Genomic DNA, 21,621 nt, shown 5'->3' with positions numbered 1-21,621 from the left:
CTGTTCCCAAATTTGGAAAGATATTAAAGGCATATTTCCACCCCCACTTACTTTAAATCTGTGATCATTGGTCTAAGTGCTTTATTATCTGCCCTGCCCTTTGGTCCAGCTGTCCTCTCTTTCCCCACTCTTCAGGGCCTGTTCTCACTCTGTGGGCACCACTTTGGGAGTCAAGGAAAAATGAAAGGAGGGCAGCTTAGGGGCCTAAATTCCAGGCACAGAAGCCAACACTCGAAGAATCATATTCTCTGCTAGTGCAAGTATCCCTTGCAGAATCAGTGCCCATCCATTGGCATTTAACTTTCTGACGTGCATTTTATTCAAAATATTCAAGAAATGTTCTACAAGAGTCAGCTTGGTGTAGTGGATTGAATCAGCTTGGCATGTGGACAACCTGGGTTCTAATCCTCCCTCTGAGATGTACTGGCTGTGTGACCTTGGGCCAGTGCTGTCACCTTTCAGTGACTCAGGCAGCCCTCTTAGGAGTGTGAAATTTCAAAAAAGGTGCTGAGTTCCCTCTCTGCATCTTCATTCACTCACCCAAACCACAAATCCAATTTAAAAATACATTAAGAATGACATTGCAGTTTGCATCCCTTGTTTGCAGTAAACTGGAACAATTTCATATTTTCCCTACCTCGCTCATGCTATCTCATCATCTTTCAGCATGGATTTAAATGGGTAAAAGGTTGAACAGGGAAATGGTCTTATCCCAAATATTTCTTCAAGTTGTCTCTCAGCTCACTTTTGAAATTGTACATTGGACCAAGTAGAATTAGACTGTCATAAGGAAATACAAATAGCTATTTATTTCTTAGGCTATGGAAATTGGATGTAAGCTGTTTTTGAGAAGACCTAATGTAGTCTACTTAGCTTCTTAGCTTTTGCTTCCGTGCCTAGAATGGTCAATAAAAAAGTGCCTGGCTCTTTCTCTAAATAATTCCAAAAACTTAATTTAAAGAATGCTGACTTAACTCAGTTTAAAAGAAATGATCATGATTTGTAATAGCAGAGCAGCTACTCCTTTCTTTTGCCTAAGAATGAAGCCACTAGTTGAACCCAGAAGCATGGTTAAAATGATGATGAGGACCATTTTAAAATTGATGCTGCAGTTGTAAAGAAATGCGCATGTAAATACATGCACTCTCTTGTGCACATGTGCAAGTGCATGGTGTGCGCGCACACACACACACACACACACACTCACTCCTAAGTCTCCTTTTCAGTTGCACTGAGGTGGGAATATTTGTGATGGAAAAGGCAAGAAGGAGGTGCTTTCAAAATAGGAATCTATTTTGAAAGTATCTGTGAGCTAAAAAAGCTGTGGGGTCTAGAGTAGTTAACCAATTTCTGGACCTTTTATTGGTACATTCCTATTTCAGAGCTTGGAACAAATGACAAAACACCAATACATATAATTTAAAAAATAGTTGAAATTAGCTAATTTAAGTTTGTAAATAATTACATTGAAGCAGTCACAATGAAGACTTTGTGGAAATGAACCAGAAATGAACTATTTGGGGAGATTTTCCTTGAAATTGGGAAATTATTTTCAGTTAGTGTTTTAAAGATAGGCATTGTGGCACAGTTTATAGGAGAAGATACATCAGAAGACTTGGGTTTTTACTTCTAATACATGATAGCTCTGTAATTGGACAAGTCACCTAATCTCTGCTTTGAGCTTAAATTAAATTAGAGAGGATATGAATTGCTAATCTGCTAAATAAGTGGATGCACATTTGGCCCCAGGCATTCTCTTCAGTGATGAAATCCTAGTCCTAGGCACCCAACCCCCCCACCTCCCAATAGATCATCCACTCAGGACAGATGTCCATTAACCTGAGATTTATCCACACATGCCCCATATTTAGATGCTTTTAAGAGGATTATACTTTTATAAGTTTTATGCACCTTTAGTTTTCATTATTCATAGAGAGTTGATGTCCCCCCATAGGTTTTAATATTGTAAATATAATTGTGCACTTTGTTTTCTAGTTTTCTACACACAGAGAGCATATGCACACATCCCCTTTAGGACTAGTATTATGCCCTTGATGTCAACAATCATAGGTAGTAAATAATTGCCTGTGGAGTTGCCACAGTTATTTTGGTTATATCAGAGCATCATGGTAGTTTGTCATAATTCTAGGCTACCCTCCGACCACAGAACCAGAGTGACCTTAATGGTCTTCCTCAGAGTTTCAGGTTTGCTCCATGTGAGGTTGGTATGTTTTGTATGGTGCCAGCCCTTTGTAATCCCATCACCGCCCCCCACACACACACACACCTCCCCAAGCCAGCCGCACGTGGCAGGGTCAGGAGAGTGATTCCAGAGTTCCCTTTTGTACCTAGGGGTGTCCTTTGACCGGTATCAGCCTGTTTGTTAGCAGGTTGTCCTACAACTGCTCGTTAACTTAGATAATTCTCCATGATGCTTTTCATTGATGTCCTCTATTCCCTGATTTGGATGCAATATGTTGGCATTAAATGGTAAAATATACATGCAAATGTTATCTCATTTGTGCTTTTTAAAAAGCCATTTTTTTAAAAACAAACTTGCATATCTCTGACAATTTGAGTTTTCTTATTAAATATCTCCACTTATAAGAATATTGTTCCTGCATCATTATTTTTTGACAAGTGTAAATTTGCAAAGCATTGTGCAGGATTTAGCTGTGTAATTTATTCCTTAAAGTTGAATGGAGGTTTTCAGCTTTTAAAAATGTTTCATTTTAAAAATTCATCAATTAGTATTCATAGAAATTTGTTCTTTTGATTTTGCTGTAGGGTGTAGGAGGTGAATTATTAGTTTATTAATTTTTGAATTCTGCTCAAAGGTTGAAATTAGTGGGGGAGGTCCAGAAAGGTTGACAGTTTCTGCTGCCTTCACATGCCTATGTCAACTATTTTTCCTTCTTTGCGGTGGAATCTGAGGTTGTCGGGGTCGATTTTATACCACGGTACTCAATCCCCCAACCCCTTGCTTATCTGCCATAAGCAGCAAAAAAAAAACAAACCATGGCCGAGTGCTTGGCAAAGAGTGACTTGTCCAGGTTCTCTTCCACTCACTAGCCATAAACTAATATAGATAACAATTTCACACTCTGTTAATGTTGGCATAATATGATCCATTATACTTAGTCATAGAAAAATGGGAAATCTATTATTAGTCCTCCTTCAGTAGTGGAACTGCCCTTTAAATTCAGAACATTTTAGAATGTTCTGTTATATTTCAGTACCTGTAATTTTTCTCTCTCATCTCTAACAGTCACAGTTGCAGATTATATATCCAGAGCTGAGTCTCAGAGCAGACAAAGAAACTTGCCAAGGGAAACTTTGACTAAAAACAAGAAAGAAATGGTAAGCAGAATTAAATCTGTAGTCCCCACTCCCTCACCCCCCTCTACGCCTTTAATTCTTTTTGTGTGATACTAATAAACAATAGGCACTGGTGAGCACCTTGGGCACTAGGGTTACAAATTTAAATGTGATGTACTCTGTGCCCTCATGATGCTTTCATTAATAATTTTAAACTTAGATAACTTACTTTCCTTCAGGAGAGGATTCTTTGTTAATGTGCTTGATACCAGGTAACTAATGATTTATTAGGTGTGAATTAGAAAAAGTGCAGTCACAATTATATTGAAGCACTGTCTGTCATCAAGTTAAAACCTGATTTAATTTATCAACTTGAGTTACAAAAAAGATTTCTTAAGAATAAACCAACTTATCCTTAATTTGGGAAATAAGCTATATGAGAAGGGGAGGCAGGATACTGGAGGCACAGAGAACTGAATTGATGGTATTTAGGAGCATGAGCTTCATGGCTCAATTGCATCACTGATTAATGGTGTTACTTGGGAGAAATGATTTGATTTTTTCTGGGCCTCAGTTTCCTTGTTTGTGAGGGCACTGGAAAAGGTGATTTCTAAATTTCCTTCCAGCTCTAATGATCTATGCTTCAAATTATTTCCATGCAACTCATTCTTAAATAGTAAATATTAGGAATTTTGAAATTTTAGGTTTCAGATCTTTGCATTAAGCAAATTTGAACAAAACAGATGAATGAAAGGAAGATTATCCACTTAACAAAAGGTGATTCAACAGTGAGTTCTTTACCATGATAAAACTCTTCTTAGTCATAGAGAAATGGGGTCTTGAAGGATGTTCTATGGAGATATGAGTTATGGACACAAAACTTCTAATCTTGAGAAAGATGAAAATGCCTTCACACCCTTGCTGAACTGAGATTTTATTGGACCATTGAGGGTCTGAGCAGACGTGTCAGGCCCAGTGGGGCCTGATCTGGACAGAGAGGGCTTCTTCCATCCAGGCCTCCTGAGTGATGAGGAGGTTCCAATGTCTCCCTGGCTTACATGAGGATATGAGGAAGTGATGTAAATCACAAGCGCTTGAAGAATACACTTTGTTTAGATAGCAAGAGATAGATGTCTCTTGGTTTTCATCATTAAAGCTTGATGCCAGGTGGGGACAGAGAGGTGAAGTTCTTGCATGCTTTTCCTAGTGAGTAGGTCATTCTCATGGAATTCTGTTCCTCCTCGGCTAGGTTATATTATAACAAAGTTGAAAAAGTTGTTTCCCTTTGGCAGGCAAAAGATGTGATTGAAGAGCACACGCCTTCAGAAAAGGCCATCAACGGCCCCACGAGTGCGTCTGGCGATGAAGCATCCAAACTGCAGCACGGCCCTGAGGAGGAAAAGTCCGGCGTCTTGAAAGAAGAAGAGAATTCCCCCGAGGAAGCCGCTGTGCTCAACGGCGTGTCATAAACTGAAGTTGCTAGTTTACAGTTCTTTTACATTACATTTTACAATAGTGCTCGTACAGCTTGCCAAAGATAGGATACGGATCGCCAGTCTTGACCACCGCACTTTCAGTTCCTCCATTTGGAATAAAGAAAGGGGAGGGATCCTGAAGAAATCATATGTTAAAACATTCTTTGACACCTACTGTGTTATAAATATATCATCAGATGTGCCTTGAGATAGTATATGTAACATTAAAAAGAATTGCTGGCTATAGGAAATGTTATTTTGTTTTCGAAATATGGCAGAGATGGGGGGAGGGGGGATCCCTAACGTAATATTCTTTATGAAAGCATTAGCTGCTTTTGTTACATTTTTAATAATATGCAACCACTTCTTCACCTGAGGAAAACTAGAACGAAATGCAGTCTAAAATATTTTGCACTGAATTGTAATTTCTCCATTAGTTTAGTCTGGAAACTGGTCTGTTTTAATACATGTTTTTTAAATGCTGTATGTAGAGGAAAAGCTGCAGACCACTGGAATACATTTGTTAAATTCTCAAACTGCAGGGACACTGGGTGATATTGGCAGTGACTGTTCTACATTGAGGCTTTGTTTGGTTTATTTATTAAACTGTACAGTATTTAAAAATCAAACATAGCTTTAGTTAAAACACTAAGCTGAATTAGTCATGTCCATTCAGACATAACCTGAACTACTGAAAAGATCAATTTCCAGAAGGTTTATTCTGTATAAACTACATATGTTAGTCCTTAGTAGAGTATTTTTATTTTTGTTTTGGTTGTTTGATGTGCAATATGTTTTTGTATGCAGGTAGTAAAAAATAAACTTTGATCTTCCATTTGCTGGATTTTAACTTTTACTTTCTATCCCAGTTGTTCAAAGTCAAAAAAATACAAATAGGCCCATAGAAGCTTCCCTTATGCTAATCATAAAAACTAATAGCTAAATTTGAATTAAAGTACAATGCCTTTTATACAATTACAGCTATGAATCATATATTTGAAGTTAGATTTAAATTTTCCATTGAATTTTCAAATGATTTTTAAATACCCTGAAGACAGTTACGCAATTTGTACCATGAAAAGTTGACTTGGAAACTTTTCTGAAGAGCAAATTTGAAGATTTAAGTATGACGTAACCATAAAGACATTCTATTTCTATTGAAATTGTGACTTTCTCTTCCCTCGCACTCTTACATTCCATTTCCCAAAAATAATTTACATCTTGGTGAAATTATTTTTAAAGTAACATTGCAATCCAGCAAATTCATTTTGCAGACCTAATGGAAGAAATCTTGTTTTCGTTCCCTTTAGGTTAAATTGGGAAATTACTCATTTTTATTAGGGGTTTTGATTTGGGTCACTTTTTCCTCATCCCCATTTTCTTCCTTCCACCCCCAAATAAAATTGAATTCCATATTAGGATAAAAGAATTTCATTTTTTAGGAAGTATATGAAATTTATGTTGAAACACAGCATTGTATTTGATTTAACAACTGAAGCAGGTATTTTTGAGGTCATTGATCAAGGGGAGATGGCCCATCTGTAAATCAATAGCTTAATCGTAGGTAGAAAAAAATTTTTTTCCTCAGCACCCTATGTTGGGAAGATAACCAGCTTCATCAGTAGACATTTGAACGCTTTTTCAATAATTTCTTCATGAATATTTGGATTATTATCTCTGAAGTTAGAAATATTCTTAGAACAAGTTAGACTTCAAAGCATCTTGAGACCTTACTAAATATACTGGGTTCTCTACTTAACTGCCCCATGTTTTTCTATTTATTAAAAAGAAAACTTTTGACTAGTTTTTCAATTCTCAATTTTATCTTGTAAGTTAATCTAAAGGACAGAAAAGTGTTTCTGTCCCTTAAGCCATTTAATCACTTTATCTGTCTTTGTAAACTTGTGTCTTGGGATTTATTAGGGTTTTTTGGAGGCAGTTTCTTAGCGTGCATGACCAACCCTTGTGTATTTAAGGGGTACCCACTTAACCTCGCTGCAAAGGTGGTAATAGCAGTGGCAGTCAAACTAGGGCTTCGTTCCTTACTGTGGTTGCATTTCTCAAGTCATGTTCTCCAGTCTTTTCCTCACCTGTGACATATAGTCTCCTGCGTTCTTTACCATCCATAGTATGTGGTTAGGGACTTTTTGATTGCTTTGAAAACATGAATATGTGACATTTAAAATGTCTCATAAGTAGAAGCTTCAATTCCATATGTAAAGCCAAAACTATTAACTTAGTCTTAAAAAAAACAAAACTATTTGTGGGCCAGCTAGATGGTTTAGTGGATTAGAGTGCCATCTTTGGCCATCAGGAGAACCTAGGTTCAAATCTGACCACAGACACTTGACACGAGCTGTGTGTTTCTGGGCAAGTCACTTAACCCCAATTGCCTGTCAGAAAACAAAATACTCAAAAGCCAGTACTTAAATTTGTCCCCAGTTAAAAATTAATGGTCACAGTTTTCTTGAAGCAAAACAGTTGATGGGCATGTTTGCACTACCTAAGCAAGCTGGGTTACTGGCATTCGATACTGACTACAAAGTGTTCTGGGGGAGGGTTGGGAATGGGGAGGGAGGTTCTTCTATGGATAAAAGGAAAGCCTCAAATATTTAACCTCAGTCTTTTAAATTTTCCCACCGAAATGTTGGCAAAGTTCATTTTTAAATTTTTATTCCTGCCCTCCCATCTTTGGCACACTCTGTCCCCAGCTAGCAGTGAGGTATAAAATGGGTAGGGGTAATTACCTGGAAAGAAGCTATTACTGAGTCATCTCCCTTACTTCTCCATGGTTTACAGGCAAAGCATACTTGGATCTGGAGTCAGAGCTCAAGTTTAAATCCTACCTACATGACCTCAAATGGAACTTTACTTTCTATGCCCCAACACATTCTCAGCCACACCCTCCCACCTTTTTTTTTTTTTGTCATGGGATACTCCTGTCAGTCTGAGAAAGTCTGAATCTTTTCAAAGAATATTTTTAAATGCAGAGTATGAAATAAGATTACAAAGGAAACATCCTATTGAAATGTTACCACAGACCCCAGGTTAAACTTCCCCTTGGCCTACTAGAATATGACCAAGCCTGTGAATCCCATGACCTTGTGGGTATCAAACCTGGGAAGAATTGTAAGGGTTTTTTGTATCTAATGTGAAAAATCAGATTAAGGAAATCGTAGGACAGCTTTTAATCTATTAGTTGTTGAAAAATTACCTAACTAGGATGGTTAAACATAAGACATAAATTCCTCAGCTGCAGATGGCAGTCTCAGAAAAGCTGGGCAAGCTTTAAAGTAGCATTTAGTGGAATCAGAATTAAAACGCTGAACCTCAAAAGTCAAACTTCTGAAAATTGTTACAGTGCAAAAGAGGACTGCATTTCCTTGGTTTTGTATTTTGGAGAGTGGTCATTTAAAAGCAGTATGGGGTGTGGGGAGGGGCTGGGCTGACTGCTACTCCGTATGAGTGATAGATACGAGAAATAGAATAATTCAGATAGTTTTGGGTGTTTTCTAGTAACTGTTTGGGCTCCTTTATGTCCTACATCAAATGCTACCTATGCTCCAATGACTGGTTATTTCCTACCCCTAAACTAGAATCAAACCGGAAATCACCCACATATGTAATTGACTTTGGTTGGGTCCTAGGAATCCTTCATCAGAAAAATATGCTTAGGACATACATGACGATCCTTGTGGTGACCCCTGCCTCTCAGAATTTCCAGGGGGCCAAATAACACAGCCAAAGGTGGTGGGACCTATACAAGGTCTACATCAAATTATCTATTGGTGCTACTTACGAAATCACTGAGGAATTCACTTCAATTACTGATACAACCACAAGTCAAGTATCAGTAGGGATCCAAAAAAAAAGCCAAAAAATAAATCCTGGTCAAAAAATCCCATTGTTAAATGGGAGAAACAACATGCAGACAGCTACAGTGTATGCATATATATGTATATATATATATATATATATATACGCACACACCCATGTGTGTAAGTATATATGCAACATATGTACAGGATAAGTTGGAGATTATACCAGAGGGAAATAAATCCCTAAGATTAAGGAGGACTGGAAAGAGCTTCTTGGAGAAGGGGCTTCACAGAGCTGAGGCTTCACAAAAACTAGGAGGCAAAGGGAAAGAGTTCTCCTGAAGAGGGACTGACAATGAAAATACTGAGAGGGAGATGGTGTGTCCTGGGTGGTGGGAGAAGAAAAGGCTGTCTTACTTGCAATTTGGTATTTGTTTTATTTTGTCCTGAGCTATTATTACTTCATTTGTCTGAAGAATTCTTCCACAAATATACATTGGTACCCATTTGCTTTGAGGCATGGAACATGTAAGGTGCTTCCTCTGGGCCACAAGCCGAGATGTCAAAGCTTTTCTGTGGGATGGTGCAGGCCACACCTGCACATGGTTTGAGGAGGCCCTTTGAGAAATCTGGAGTTGTGTCTCAGAAGTCAAAGACCAAGGAGGCTCAGAGACCTGGAGGCCATGTTCAGCAATCTTTTGAAGGACCTGGCATGTCTAGTCTAGAAAGGAAGACTTGGTGAGCATATGAGAGATGCCTTCAAGTCTTTGAAGAGCTGTCATGTGGAAGAGCCATTAGATTTTTTTGTGCTTGACCCAGGGGGGCAGCACTAGAAGCCATGGAAGGTGGGTGTAGGCAGTCACAGGGAGGGAGATTTAGGTTCTTTGGAAGGAAAACCTACCAGTGAGGGCAGGGCTCCAAGTGGAATGGACTACATCAAAGGTACTGGGTTCCCCCTCCCTGAAGGTCTTGAGGCCTTCTCATGGATGTTATAGGAACATTCCATTTCTGGGATAGTTGGACAGGATGACTTTCGACAGCATTTCTGTGATTGTTATTATAACCATTGGGAGGTCATTAAACAAAGCTTGAGTGACTGCTTGTCACATTAAGTGCCTATTATGTACCAGGCACTGTGCTAAATCACACCGCAAGTTATTGTTCAGGAGCTTGGTTGGACCAGCTCACATCAGGGTCCCTTTCAACTCCGAAGTAATTGTGACTCTACAGTTCGTCCTAAATGTGTCTAAATGTACTAACCCTTTCACCTCTTCAAAAACTGTGGATAGTTCCCCATTGTCTACTGACTTTCTGTGGCCCAGACACTTGCTAAAGTTGTTAGGAGGATAAAATGAGGTATTTGCAAAGCACTTTGCAGACAGACTTTAATGCACGATATAAATGCTACCTATTATTACTTATCTCAGAGAAAAGGGACTAGAGGGTGGAGGGGACTAGAGACCACGAGAAGTCTTTGACAAAAGGTGGAATTTAAACTGTCAGAGCTGAGGATTAAGAGCATTCCAGGCACGGGGAACAAAAGGTGAAAATGCATGAATTTGGAAGCTTGAGCAGCCTAGATCAGTGAATTACATGGGAGGATATCAAATGGAAAAAGCCTGGAAATGTAGAATGGGTCAGGTCAGGAAATACTCTGGAAGACAAACAGGATTTCATATTTGATCCTGGAAGTCATAGGAAATTACTGGAATTTTTCCTTTGACTAATCAAGTGTCTACTCCCAATCAGCAAAGTTGTGTCTTCTGTCTTCTGAACCTTTTTCTATGGGGTCTGATCACATGGATCATACACCCATGAACACTGCAAGGCCCTGAGCTCTAAAAATAAAGAATGAAAAGTCATAACAGGGATGTGAAGTACAGGAATAATATTGAATTGGCTGGATTCAAAGAAATGGGCCAAAGTGCTCTAGGAAAATTTAAAGAAGGAAAAACATTCTCAAATGAGGAGCTCTTTGGACACTTAGTTGTGTAAACTGTCTCCAGAAATTACTTGAGGACAGGTACTCCTCCTCTCTTTCCAACATTTAGCATTCATCGATGACGTATTAAGCACCAGGTGCTGTGCCAAGAGCTGCAGATACAAAGACAAAACCAAACAAAACATAAGAAAAAAGCCCTCTTCTCATGGTGCTAATATTCTTTTGGGAGAAAACGTGTACAGATGAGAAATGCAAAATTCATACAAAATAAATGCAAAGGAATACGGGAGGGGAGGTCCATAACAATGGGCAGAAATCAGAAGAGAGAGACCTTATTGTCGGTGGCACGTGAGTTATTCTTACATCTAGGGATTCTAAGACATGGAGATCAAAGAACAGTGAAATCCAGAGGACTCTAGGGACAGGCCCCGTTCGAGGCACTCAGATGGCAAACGGAATGTTGTTCACGAGGGACAGTAAAGAGGCCAGCTTGGCTGGACCACAGAATGCACGAAAGGGAGTTAGGTTCAGTAAATCTGGAATGCATAGTTCAGTTAGGAAGATTTCCCGTGGCCAAGAAGGAAGGCAGCTGAAGCAGGCGCTGTGGAGCGCTCAGAGCTTGTCAGACATCATAGATGCCAAGGTGCCTACTGGAACCAGGGGAAGTCTTCACATGCTTGGGGTAAACATCTCCCTAACTCAGATACTAGCTATGTGACCTTGGGCAAGTCATTTAACCTCTGTTTGCCTTAATCCACTGGAAAAGGAAATGGCAAACCACTCCAGTATCCTTGCCAAGAAAACCCCATGTACAGTATTGGTATGCTGTGTGGTCCATGGGGTCACAAGTTGGACATAACTGAATGACAACAACAGAAAATCCAGAAGCATGAGATGAGAAGGAAGAGAGAATTCCAGGCATTGAAGACAACCATTAAAGATGCCTAGAGTTAGGAGATCAAGTGTCTTGCAGGAGGAACAGAAGAAGGCCATTGTCACTGGACAGGTTAGCAATGTGCCAGACTGGTGATATCAGGGCCTATATATAGGCCATGATCCCTAGCTTGGAGATCCTGGGATTCTCCTTTAGGAAACTTACACCAACAGAGCAGCGTTAGAGGCAACTGGTCCCAGTTGCAGACATGAAGTGTACTGTGCCTTGCTAAACTGTTGGCAGAGATGAAAGGTGAAACGGACCAGAGGCCCAGCCAGGAGCTAGCTGGCTTCAGGGAACCTGATACTTGTCAAGGCCCGTTCTGACCTCTGTCAAGCAATTAGAGTCCTGAGGCCCACAAGGATGGACCTCAGAGCTGGGTCAGTAGCACCTGGCGTGCACTATCCCTACAATGTCATGCTTTATTTTCCAAATGTGGAAAGATGGACTTGGATGACTGTGGTTCTGTTGTAGGCATAGTTTGCCCGCTACCTTTGTGACCCAAAGATAAATAGAAGAGAAGGTGGCTGATATGATATACTTTGTTTCCAAAAAGCAAACATATCATTTCAGAACATGTCCAGCTTTGTTGACACATTCTCCACAAACAGGTAGCCAAAGCTTAGAAAGATGGCCTTGGGTCTCTGCATCACCTTGATGTGCTAACTGAATGATGAACAAACACGACCAGCCAATATTCCTAAAGTGCAGATCCAACCACTATCACCTCCTACTCATTAAAAAATGGCTCCCCAACACTTCCAGAATCACATACAAAATGCTCTATTTGTCATTCAAAGCCCTCATAATCTGGGCCCTTCCTGAGTCTTCTTACATCTCACTTTTCCCCACTCTGAGATTCAGTGATACCAGCCTTCTGTTTCCCAAACAAAGCATTCAATCTCCCAATCTGTGCATTTTCACTGGCTATCTCCTCTCGCTCATATATCTTTCCTTTCTCACCTCCACCTGCTGGCTTCCTTCAAGTCTTAGCTAAAGACCCATCTTCTGCAAGGAGCCTTTTTAAGTCCTCCTTAATCTTGGTACTTTCCCTCTGAGATGATTCCCAATCTATCCCATCTATAGTTTGCCTGTGTTCTCTCCTAACAGCATGTGAGTTCCTTGACAGCAGGGACTATTTTTTGCCTTTCTTTGTATCCTCGATGCTTAGCACAGGGCCTGGCACATTGTAAGCATTTTAAACATGCTTCTTCATTCATTTGCTGTTTTCAACATTTTTAAATAAATTAGGCAGTTGTAGTATAGCAGAAAGGGACAGGGACCATGGTTTCAGTCTTGGCTCTGTGAATAAACGCTCATCTTTTTTGACCACACATGTCCTTGATGTCTTTTATATCAGTTTCTGAAGCAAGTCAATCTTGTTAATCACCTGCAGCCTCTTACATGCATAGCACACTTTTCCTTTGTGACTCTTCCAATCAATGTTTTGGTTTTTTTTAATGTTTCACACCAATATGGCAGCATCAAGAGAATATTGACTTTGTACTTTTGCAAGAGGGAACAGTGTGGCATCAATGAAAAGACTGCATTTTTTCCTTGTTTGGTCATTTTTTAGCTTTTATGAAAGGAAATTGACTGGGAAAATATAGCAAAGACAGAAATTACAAAACATCCACCTAACCTTGCTTTCTGCAAAGTTTCTTGTGATCTCCTATTTGCCAAATCTAAGAACCTTTTTCTCAATCCTCATCTTTCTTGATGTCCGTGCAGTCTCTTCATTGTGCTTCATGTGCAGTGCCCATTTCACTCTTCCCCGGAGTTCCCTCTCTTCTCTAGGTTTTTGATACCACTTTCTCCTCTCGACCTGACTGCTGCACTTTTTCAGTTGCTTTTGCTTGACCTTACAGATCATGGCCACTAAATGTGGATGTCCTCTAAGGGTCTGTCCTGGGCTCTTTTCTCTTCTCCCTGTACACTCACTATATCACTTGGTGTTCTTATCAGTTTTTATGGGTTCAATGATCACCTCTATGGAGATGAGTCTCAGACCTATTTTTATATCCTCTCTCCTCCACTCCAATTTTATATCAGCCTATTAGACATCTCAAACTGGATGCCCTGTAGATAACTTAAAATTAACATGTCCAAAATACACTCATTTCCCACCAACACCCCCACTTCTCCCATTTTACAAACTTTTACTATCCTATAATAAAAGCAGAACACCATAACTGGTGCCCTACTACTGCTAAGACATCATCCTCCTCCCAGTCAAACTAATTGTAAACTTCAGTGTCATCCTCAACACCTCACTCAAACTGTTGTGTGGCCAAGTCTCGTTCCTGCATTCACAACATCTCTCACCTAGGTGCCCCTCTCTCCACTTACACAGCCATCACCTCAGTGATGGCTCTCATCTCTGGATGATTGCCTGTAGCTTTCTGATTGATCTTCCTGCCTCACATTTCCCCACTCCACTCTACTTTGTCCTCTTAGCTGCCAAAATATACATCTGACTGTAGGGACCATGTTTTTTTTACATCCTCAGTGCTTAACAGTGCCTGGCACATAGTAAAGTAAACATTTAATAAATACTTGTTGACTGACATTCCTCTAAACAAAAGACTCATTTTCCCTTCTGCATATACATGGTTCCTAGGGAATGTGGACTCAGATTTAGAGCAAAAAGATAGTAAAGTACACATGTAGGGAACACAGGGGACCAAAGGTTACCTCACAAATCTTGGCTCTGAGAGCCCCTTTCTCCTTCTTTGGAGCTCCCACAAAATTAAGTTAGGGATGAGGGTGGGCCTGGCGACTGATAGAAGAGTCACTCCCTTGATCCTCTGAGCTGGGTCAAGCACATTGCTTGGCGACTCCTCTGGAGCCTCACCAGACTAGGCTGCTGCTCCTACCGACTAGAATTGCTGGGGTTGGTATGAGGGATGGGGAGAGTATCTTCTCTGGTGGTTTTATCTTCTTGTCTCACCAGAATAGTCATTCACTTAAACTCAGGAAACAATAAACACAAAAGGAACAGGAACAACACATGCCAACAGGGTGGGAGACAGGAACACACAGTTGTCCAAGGATAATCTAGGCTGTGTTTGTCCTATTTAATCATAGGCTTAGCTCATTTTCAGGCTGCAAAAACTAAGACAGATGTGCCAGTGCATTCATTTACTGGGTTACCTAGTCAACTGCATGTCATGATCTGGGCTAGGGGTGGGGAAACTGCGGCCTCCAGGTCCCATGTGACTTTCTAGGTCCTTGGGTGTGGCCTTTTGACTGAATCCAAATTTTACGGAACAAATCCTTTTATTAAGGGGATTTATTCTGTGAAGTTCAGATTCATTCTGTTGTCTTTGAGTGACTGTTGTTTGTTTGTCCTTCATTTTCGAAGAGGAGCAATGACACCAGGAAGGTGATGTCTGAGAGACGATGGATTTCCTTGAAGAGGCCTTGCATGATTCCAGGCTTTGATGCGATAAACACCAAGTGTATCTGTATAAACCTTTAGATGGTTCTATAAAGAACTCTCTATTTGGATTGGGTGTAAGAGCTGCTCCATCACAGTGGCAAGCAGTTTGAGAGATCACAGGTCGACTTAGGTTATGGCTACCTTGATGGACTGAATACATTTCTGGAATCGGATCTGTCATGGAATCTTGTATAACCTTCACCTGCTTCACAGAGAGACAGGCACTTCTTTATGTGTCTTTCTTGAAGAAAAGGTGGAAATTTGTATTATCAAGTGCCTTTTTGTAATTATCAGATGATAGGGACCATGCAGTCCACTTTACCTCTCAGCTGTGTGACTGAAGAAGCCTACTGTGAAAAGCCCTTTATATAAAAACCTTATGTCTATCTAGTGGGGTACTGACCATTGTTTAACAACTGGCTCTCTGAAAAAAATATGCACCACACTTTTAAGTTGAATCTGAGTTATTAACATTTTTCAACTACTTTCTTAAATCTCAAAAATCAACAAAACAATAAATTAAGTCCTAGTTCATAGTGTTTTCTGATTTCCAAGGTCTAAATGCTCACACTGAAAATTTAACTACTGGCTCTCTATTTAAGCTGGTTCTACCCTTTCTCATGTATTCAACTATGATTGATGGCTGTAAATACCATTTGTATTTGATGGTGTAAACTGATAAAAAAAAATACCATTCCCATTTGTCATTTAACTCCTCCATGCTTCAGTTTACTCATCTGTAAATCAATAAAGTTTAAATAGCAACATAGCAGATATAACCTAATTGATGTTTGCACTAACTTATTGAAGTTAACACATGTACTTTAAAAAAAAATTACCACTGAAGCCTAAGGTTTCACTGCGTAAGTTACACTCTTCTTTGTTATTTTGCTGATTTCAGAATGTGTGTGTGTGCGTGTTGTATTAAAACTTCGCTATTGTATGGGACACTAGAAACAAAATGTACTTGTATTTACTGGTGTTCTCAGCAATGTGGGCACCACATCCACTGGTGCAGATGACAGCCTATTCATGCCTTTTCATCCACAGGACTCATCCATATTTTCCTGAGACCCCTCCACAGGACAGTGAGGGTCCTACCGCTGTGCTCAGGTCTCCCTCCCAATCTCTAAAGCATGAGTTTTTCATTCCTGCCACATGCTCAGTCCACTTCCTCTTCTTTTCTCCAAATATCTAATTTTATCCTTTATATCCTTTCTTTTGTACAATTCCTCACTTTTAATGTGTGCAGCCCTCTCACACTCACCATTCACCTTTCCTTCTGATAACTTGCAATTTCATTTCTCAGGTTTCAGGGTACGATGATGTATAGCTATACTGCATCACCAGAAGAATAATGATGTTTAAAAAAAAAGACTTTCAGGAGTCTTTTGGGCTCATTAAAAACATAGCCCAATTCCCCAAAGACTAACCAGTTTGTCCTGTTCAGTTCTGTGCCCAACTCACTATTTACATGTGGTGACTATCCCAAGATATAGGTGTGGGTGGAAGTTTTATGAATTGTCCATTTTGGTCTGGACAGTAGCTTTTTTCATTCACTTGGTTCTTCCTGTATTGATAGGCCAAACTCTATCGAGTAGTTTTGGTTCTCATTTAGGAGGCTCTACAATGTTCCAGGGCTTAATGCAATCAGTACAATGTCATTGACAAACAGGAACATCTGGAGGATTTCATCATCTAGGGAATGCCTTTTACATTTGGACTCTGTGACAGACACCCTCTGTAATGGCAGTAATTATGTTTGATGAGCCTGTATCTCCATTTTGTTTCTTGTTCGACAATAATCAGGGGTAGACAAAGTTCTCTCTTTCACATTTTTCAAGAACAATGGAAGACACTATATTAGAGGAATGCCCGTAAGTTGGCATTTTGTAATCAAATACTTTTTTTAATGGTTCATAAACAGTAAGTGCAGTGGGCTCCTGTATTTCCTATACTTTTTAGTCAATCATATGACTGAATGGACAGAGAGACTGCTACAGATTACTGTTTACAAAAGCCTTTTTCCTTTCTCATACCCTGACCAAAGATAGCCTTGATGCACATATGGATGTTATCATGAGTTAATAATTTGTATCCTATGCAAATCACTTAACTATTCAATTCCCTAGGCAACTCTGTAGGACTATAAATTTCAGAGCAAATGCTGATCTGTACTGAAAGAGGGAAGTGACTCACTGAGATTCCCATATGCACTAAAAAATCAACTACTGTTAAAAAATACCTTTATCACTAGCTTGTTTTGAGGATCAGATGGGATAATATATGCAAGGCACTATAAATATCAGCTACTGTTATCCTTAGGAAGGAACTGTTTGCACACTGCAACACTACACCTTAGTTCTTCAGATGCAGTTTAAGAAATGTTTGAAAGTTTTAAGGCAAATGTCACGGCAACCAAATACATCAGGGTTGTGTATTACTGAATCTAGAGTGACAGCTAAGGGGGCAGCAAAGGCTAAATTGTTAACATGTTCCCAATGGCCCTTCAAACACTAGGGCTCAAACCCCAGGGTCAGGACTAATGGATAGTGTGAGCCTCTAGCCCTGGTTTCCTATGTCCTGTTGCTAGGGTAACAGACCCTAGGCAGGTGCACAGTACTCTCTAGCCAGCCTGGATTCTGTAGCCCTGGCAACAAGAGGCAGGGACAACTGGGCTCAGGTTATCTAAGGTTCCTGGTCTCCAAGGTTACCCTCAGCCCAGGATTCCTTGGGTAACCAAGAACCTACTATAGCATCCATTAGGTTTTTGTTTTGTTTACCCTGAATTTTTCTTTCTTTTTGCCTGCTTCCCTTCCCCCTAAAAAAGCTTCATTCTTTCTATATATCCCCAGGTTCCTTCTTGATTGTACCTTGAAGTTTTATTAATAATGTGTATCAGATAATTTCATCTAAACACCATGCCTTTCAGAACCAGAAAGCACAAGGTTAAGCTTACAGGGTCACTGACAAACTAGAGAATCATTTTGTTACTGTAGCCAGCGAAATATATCCTGATGTTCCACGCTGGCTACAAATATACATCAAACAAATAACCCTGAGTATTTGGGGGGGGAGTGATTTCTTTTTCCTTCCAGATAATTTAAATTTTGCCCATTGTAGCACCAACATTACAAAATGTTTATTTACCTCTTAAAATGAAAATCCTGCTTCTGTGCTTCAGAACACACTGGATATACACTTCAGTACTTCTGGAATGGGGAATTTCAATGGAAAACTTCTCAACCAGTGCAAATCTCAAACTTGGGATGCTTAGGCCCTGATCTTCATGACTTGTGATAGCTGAAAAATTCATCCCTTTGTAGCCAAATTGGTGAACTGGCTGCTCCAGCTTTGCTAAACTGGTCCTTACACAGCAGAGATGCAATCCACCCCTAGACTCCCAGCTTAGTCTATGCTACCTCCACATTTGTCCCTTCTCTTCACTGATTTGGCCACCAGAGCCTCATCCACTCTCACATGGACTACCGCCAACAACCCCCTAAGCAGTTTTCCTAAAGCACGGACCTGACCACATCACTTTCCCACTCAACAAACTCTGGTGACTCCCTATTACCAGTAGGGTCAAATGCAAAATCCTGTTTGGCATTTAAGGCCCTTTACAACCCAGCCCCAATCTACTTTCCCTTTCCTACACACAATATTCCTCTTCGTGTACTCTAGCCCTTTCTCGATGTTCCCCACATACATCTCTGAGCCTCATCCTTCTGGTCTCCAGTTACGGTCCCTTCCCAATGCCTTAGATGCTCTGGTTTCCGTTAAAGCTCAGCTTGGATGCCATCTTCTTCATTAGGCCTTTTTGATCCCTTTGCTGGGGTCTTCTCAGCTTATCCTGCATGTTTTAGCATACATTTTCCATGTATATTATTTGCCTCATAGAGCACAACTCAATGAAGGCCCTCACATTTTCATCCCTGTATCCCCAGGCCCCATTACGGAGCCTGGCTAGTAGTAGTCATTTGTAGGTCAGAACTTGTGCCCGCTGGCACAGCCTTGCTGAGCTCAGGGTCATTTCCAGGATACAAGGCCCTGCATCAGAGTGGGTTTTCTCTGGAGACGTAAATAGTATGCTGCACAGTGTAGTTTTTTCTTAATAACTTGTGGGCATCATGGTGAGCATCAACCAGTTCCCGTCATGTTCCAAGACAGCCTATCAGGCCCTCACACAGCTGTCCCTTTCTAGCTGAGTCTTTGTAGTACTTCCTATTTCACTGTCACTTGTCACAGTCTACTAGTAGCAGCTAGCTTCTGATGTCAGCAAGAGCCAGACAGTGAAGTTTGGGGTGTCAATAATATTCATTTTCCATAGGGCACTTGAGAATAGGCTTTGGGATAACTCTTCTTGCTTTTTGCTGACTTCCAGGGACTTTCTGAGTGACTGAAATGACCACCGTTTCCCCTTCTCTATCTCCCAGTAGGATTTGTATGTTTCTTTAAGCCTCCATAGTAACACACTCAAAGGTGACTTTGCTGATTCACTAAAGCCAAAAATTGTTTTGAGCAATAGATCTATTTAGTGGTGGACAATTTACTCTCATGTTCAGATTCAAGTCAGCTCAGCTCACACAAACATCCTTGCTGATTGGAATGGACCTTAGAGTTTATCTAGCCCAAACTCCTTATTTTACAATGAAGAAGCAGAGATGAAGTAATTTGTCCAAGGTTACTCAAGTAGTACACAGTAGGACTGGAATTGGAACCCAGGTCTATGCCTTAAGTCCCAGGTGGACCCTCAGTGGGTGAAGACAGCTTCACTTTGTAGTCTCAGTAGATAAAGGCTGCTTGCAGGAAGCCAAAGCCTTGGAAGAGACTTTAATATGCACTAACGAAGTCACTGGCCTCTATTTATTGCAAGGAGCCTTGGCTAAGAGCAGTGCCAAGAGTGGCTGCCATGACCATGGAATGTTTTCAGCTGTGCATTCTGGAAATAGCCTCACTGTGGGAGGTGCCTTGCATTAACCCCACCCTTATCTCACCCCCACCTCTCCAAAGCCCAATCACCACCAGCGTAGCAAGTCACAAGGGGGGAAGATGGGCAGAGGTTTGTAGTGAGTTGTAATTATGAGACAGCTCATGCTGTTAAACACAGATTCAGTTTCATCTACATCAGTATTCAATTTAATTCATGTCCCAAGTATTTTCCTTCTTGCCTTCTCAACCCTCATGACTCTCCTCAGGCAGGTTTCTACAAAAATCCTTTATAAGGATCACAAACCAACATGCACTAATAATAGTGAGCTTTCTCCACGCAATGTAACTGGGTAGTTTTATTTTAAAACTGTTAAGTCTTATTACAAACAAAAGCCCCCACCTCTACTGGAATGGATTTGATCTCTAGTAAAGTCCTTTCCAGCAGTAGAAATGTCATGATTTTATAAGCATTACCATTATAAGTCTCCACTAACGTTATACTCTGATGGCTCATCATGGCCTGATGGTATAGAAATGATGAAAACCTTTTGGCTCCACTAACTGTCAAAGATGACCTGTGTTGTGGAGGGATGGTAACTGGCATCAGTGGGAGCAACACCCACATTACTTGGAAGCCTTTAAGTACATACACACCATTCCTTACAACAGCCAACAGCCTGGTAGACTGTGACTCCCTACATCCCACTTTGGAGTTTCCCAAGATCTTCCTTAACAATTTTGCCCACCTACTCTATACCTTGAAGGAAGGTGGGCTTTCTCCCTGAAAAAGTTGTTGCACTGAAAGGAAACTATGACTTTCTGCATATTGCCCAACTGTTCATTAGTCTCTGCTTTTGAGTCACCTTTATTTTCAGCTTGCTCCTGTAAGAAGCAGGTATGCCTGCATGAACTGTGTAACAAAAGATTTGGGTACACTTAATCCTCAATTTTGATTATGGCTTTTTTGAATTAGTTTATTCTTGGCAAATCTTAATGTCAAGTTTTGATATTATTACCTTATATTCAATTGCCTGTTTAGAGAAATAAGACCTGTGCTTATCATCACCCTAGACCTGAAGAACAGGCAGAAACCCAGGCCGCTTTGGTTCGGTCCTATTCAACGAAGTTATTGGTTTTAGGATGGCATTGCTCCATTTGTCTCCAAACTGATGCACAAAGTACAAATGGAACAGAGAAGCAAGGGAGAAAACCTGGAGGTTTCCTAATCTTCTTATATGAGGTCATCAATAAAGTATTGTTAATTCTCAGAGCAGATACAACCATATTCAACGTTTGCAAAACAAAAACAATTTTTTCTAGATTTTCTGCCAAGCACTGTTCCTCTCAATTCCTACAAACTCTACTCCCAAAATTCTGTAGCATATCATGTTTAAATGTTAAAAAGTAAGAGATGACTCACGTATATTGTGGAAACTATTGCTATCCGAATTAGAATACCTGTTTTTGCACAAGCCCACTGGGCAAGCTCATTGTTATTCTTTGCATATCGCAGGGGTCCACTCGTATGAGAGGCACTGGTTTCCAAAGGTTGGAATGCTACCAGATTGCACACTTAGGATAATCAGCATCTAAGGTCACTTTACAATTCACTTAAGTTCTTTTCACGTTACCTATGTCTGGTGAATGACATGTCAGAACTGCACAGGATGGGTAGTCATGGACCAGCTGAGATCTTAATCACTGGAGGGGAATGTTCACATAGATGAGATTGGATGCATTTGACCTCACAAATCCCAGCC

The 21,621-nt window shown here is 40.3% G+C and overlaps 1 protein-coding gene across 7 annotated transcripts in view; it reads left to right on the top strand.

The window, feature by feature from the left end:
- The window catches only part of FXR1 (FMR1 autosomal homolog 1), a 62,822-nt gene extending 57,194 nt beyond the window's left edge, over positions 1-5,628 (top strand). For 6 of the 7 annotated variants that reach the window (XM_072618384.1, XM_072618382.1, XM_072618383.1 and 3 more), the window contains 2 exons: positions 3,269-3,360; positions 4,611-5,628. In XM_072618384.1, the coding sequence (XP_072474485.1) occupies positions 3,269-3,360; positions 4,611-4,787 (269 nt within the window). In that variant the 3' untranslated portion in view covers positions 4,788-5,628. The remainder of the gene's footprint in view (positions 1-3,268; positions 3,361-4,610) is intronic. The other variant, XM_072618386.1, reaches the window with a different exon arrangement.
- Positions 5,629-21,621: the final 15,993 nt, after the last annotated feature.

The sequence above is a fragment of the Notamacropus eugenii genome, chromosome 6 (genome assembly GCF_028372415.1).
Source record: "Notamacropus eugenii isolate mMacEug1 chromosome 6, mMacEug1.pri_v2, whole genome shotgun sequence".
NCBI classification, from domain to species: domain Eukaryota; kingdom Metazoa; phylum Chordata; class Mammalia; order Diprotodontia; family Macropodidae; genus Notamacropus; species Notamacropus eugenii.
The sequence above is the reverse complement of the archived record's forward strand: the minus strand, read 5'-3'. Positions and strand labels throughout refer to the sequence as shown.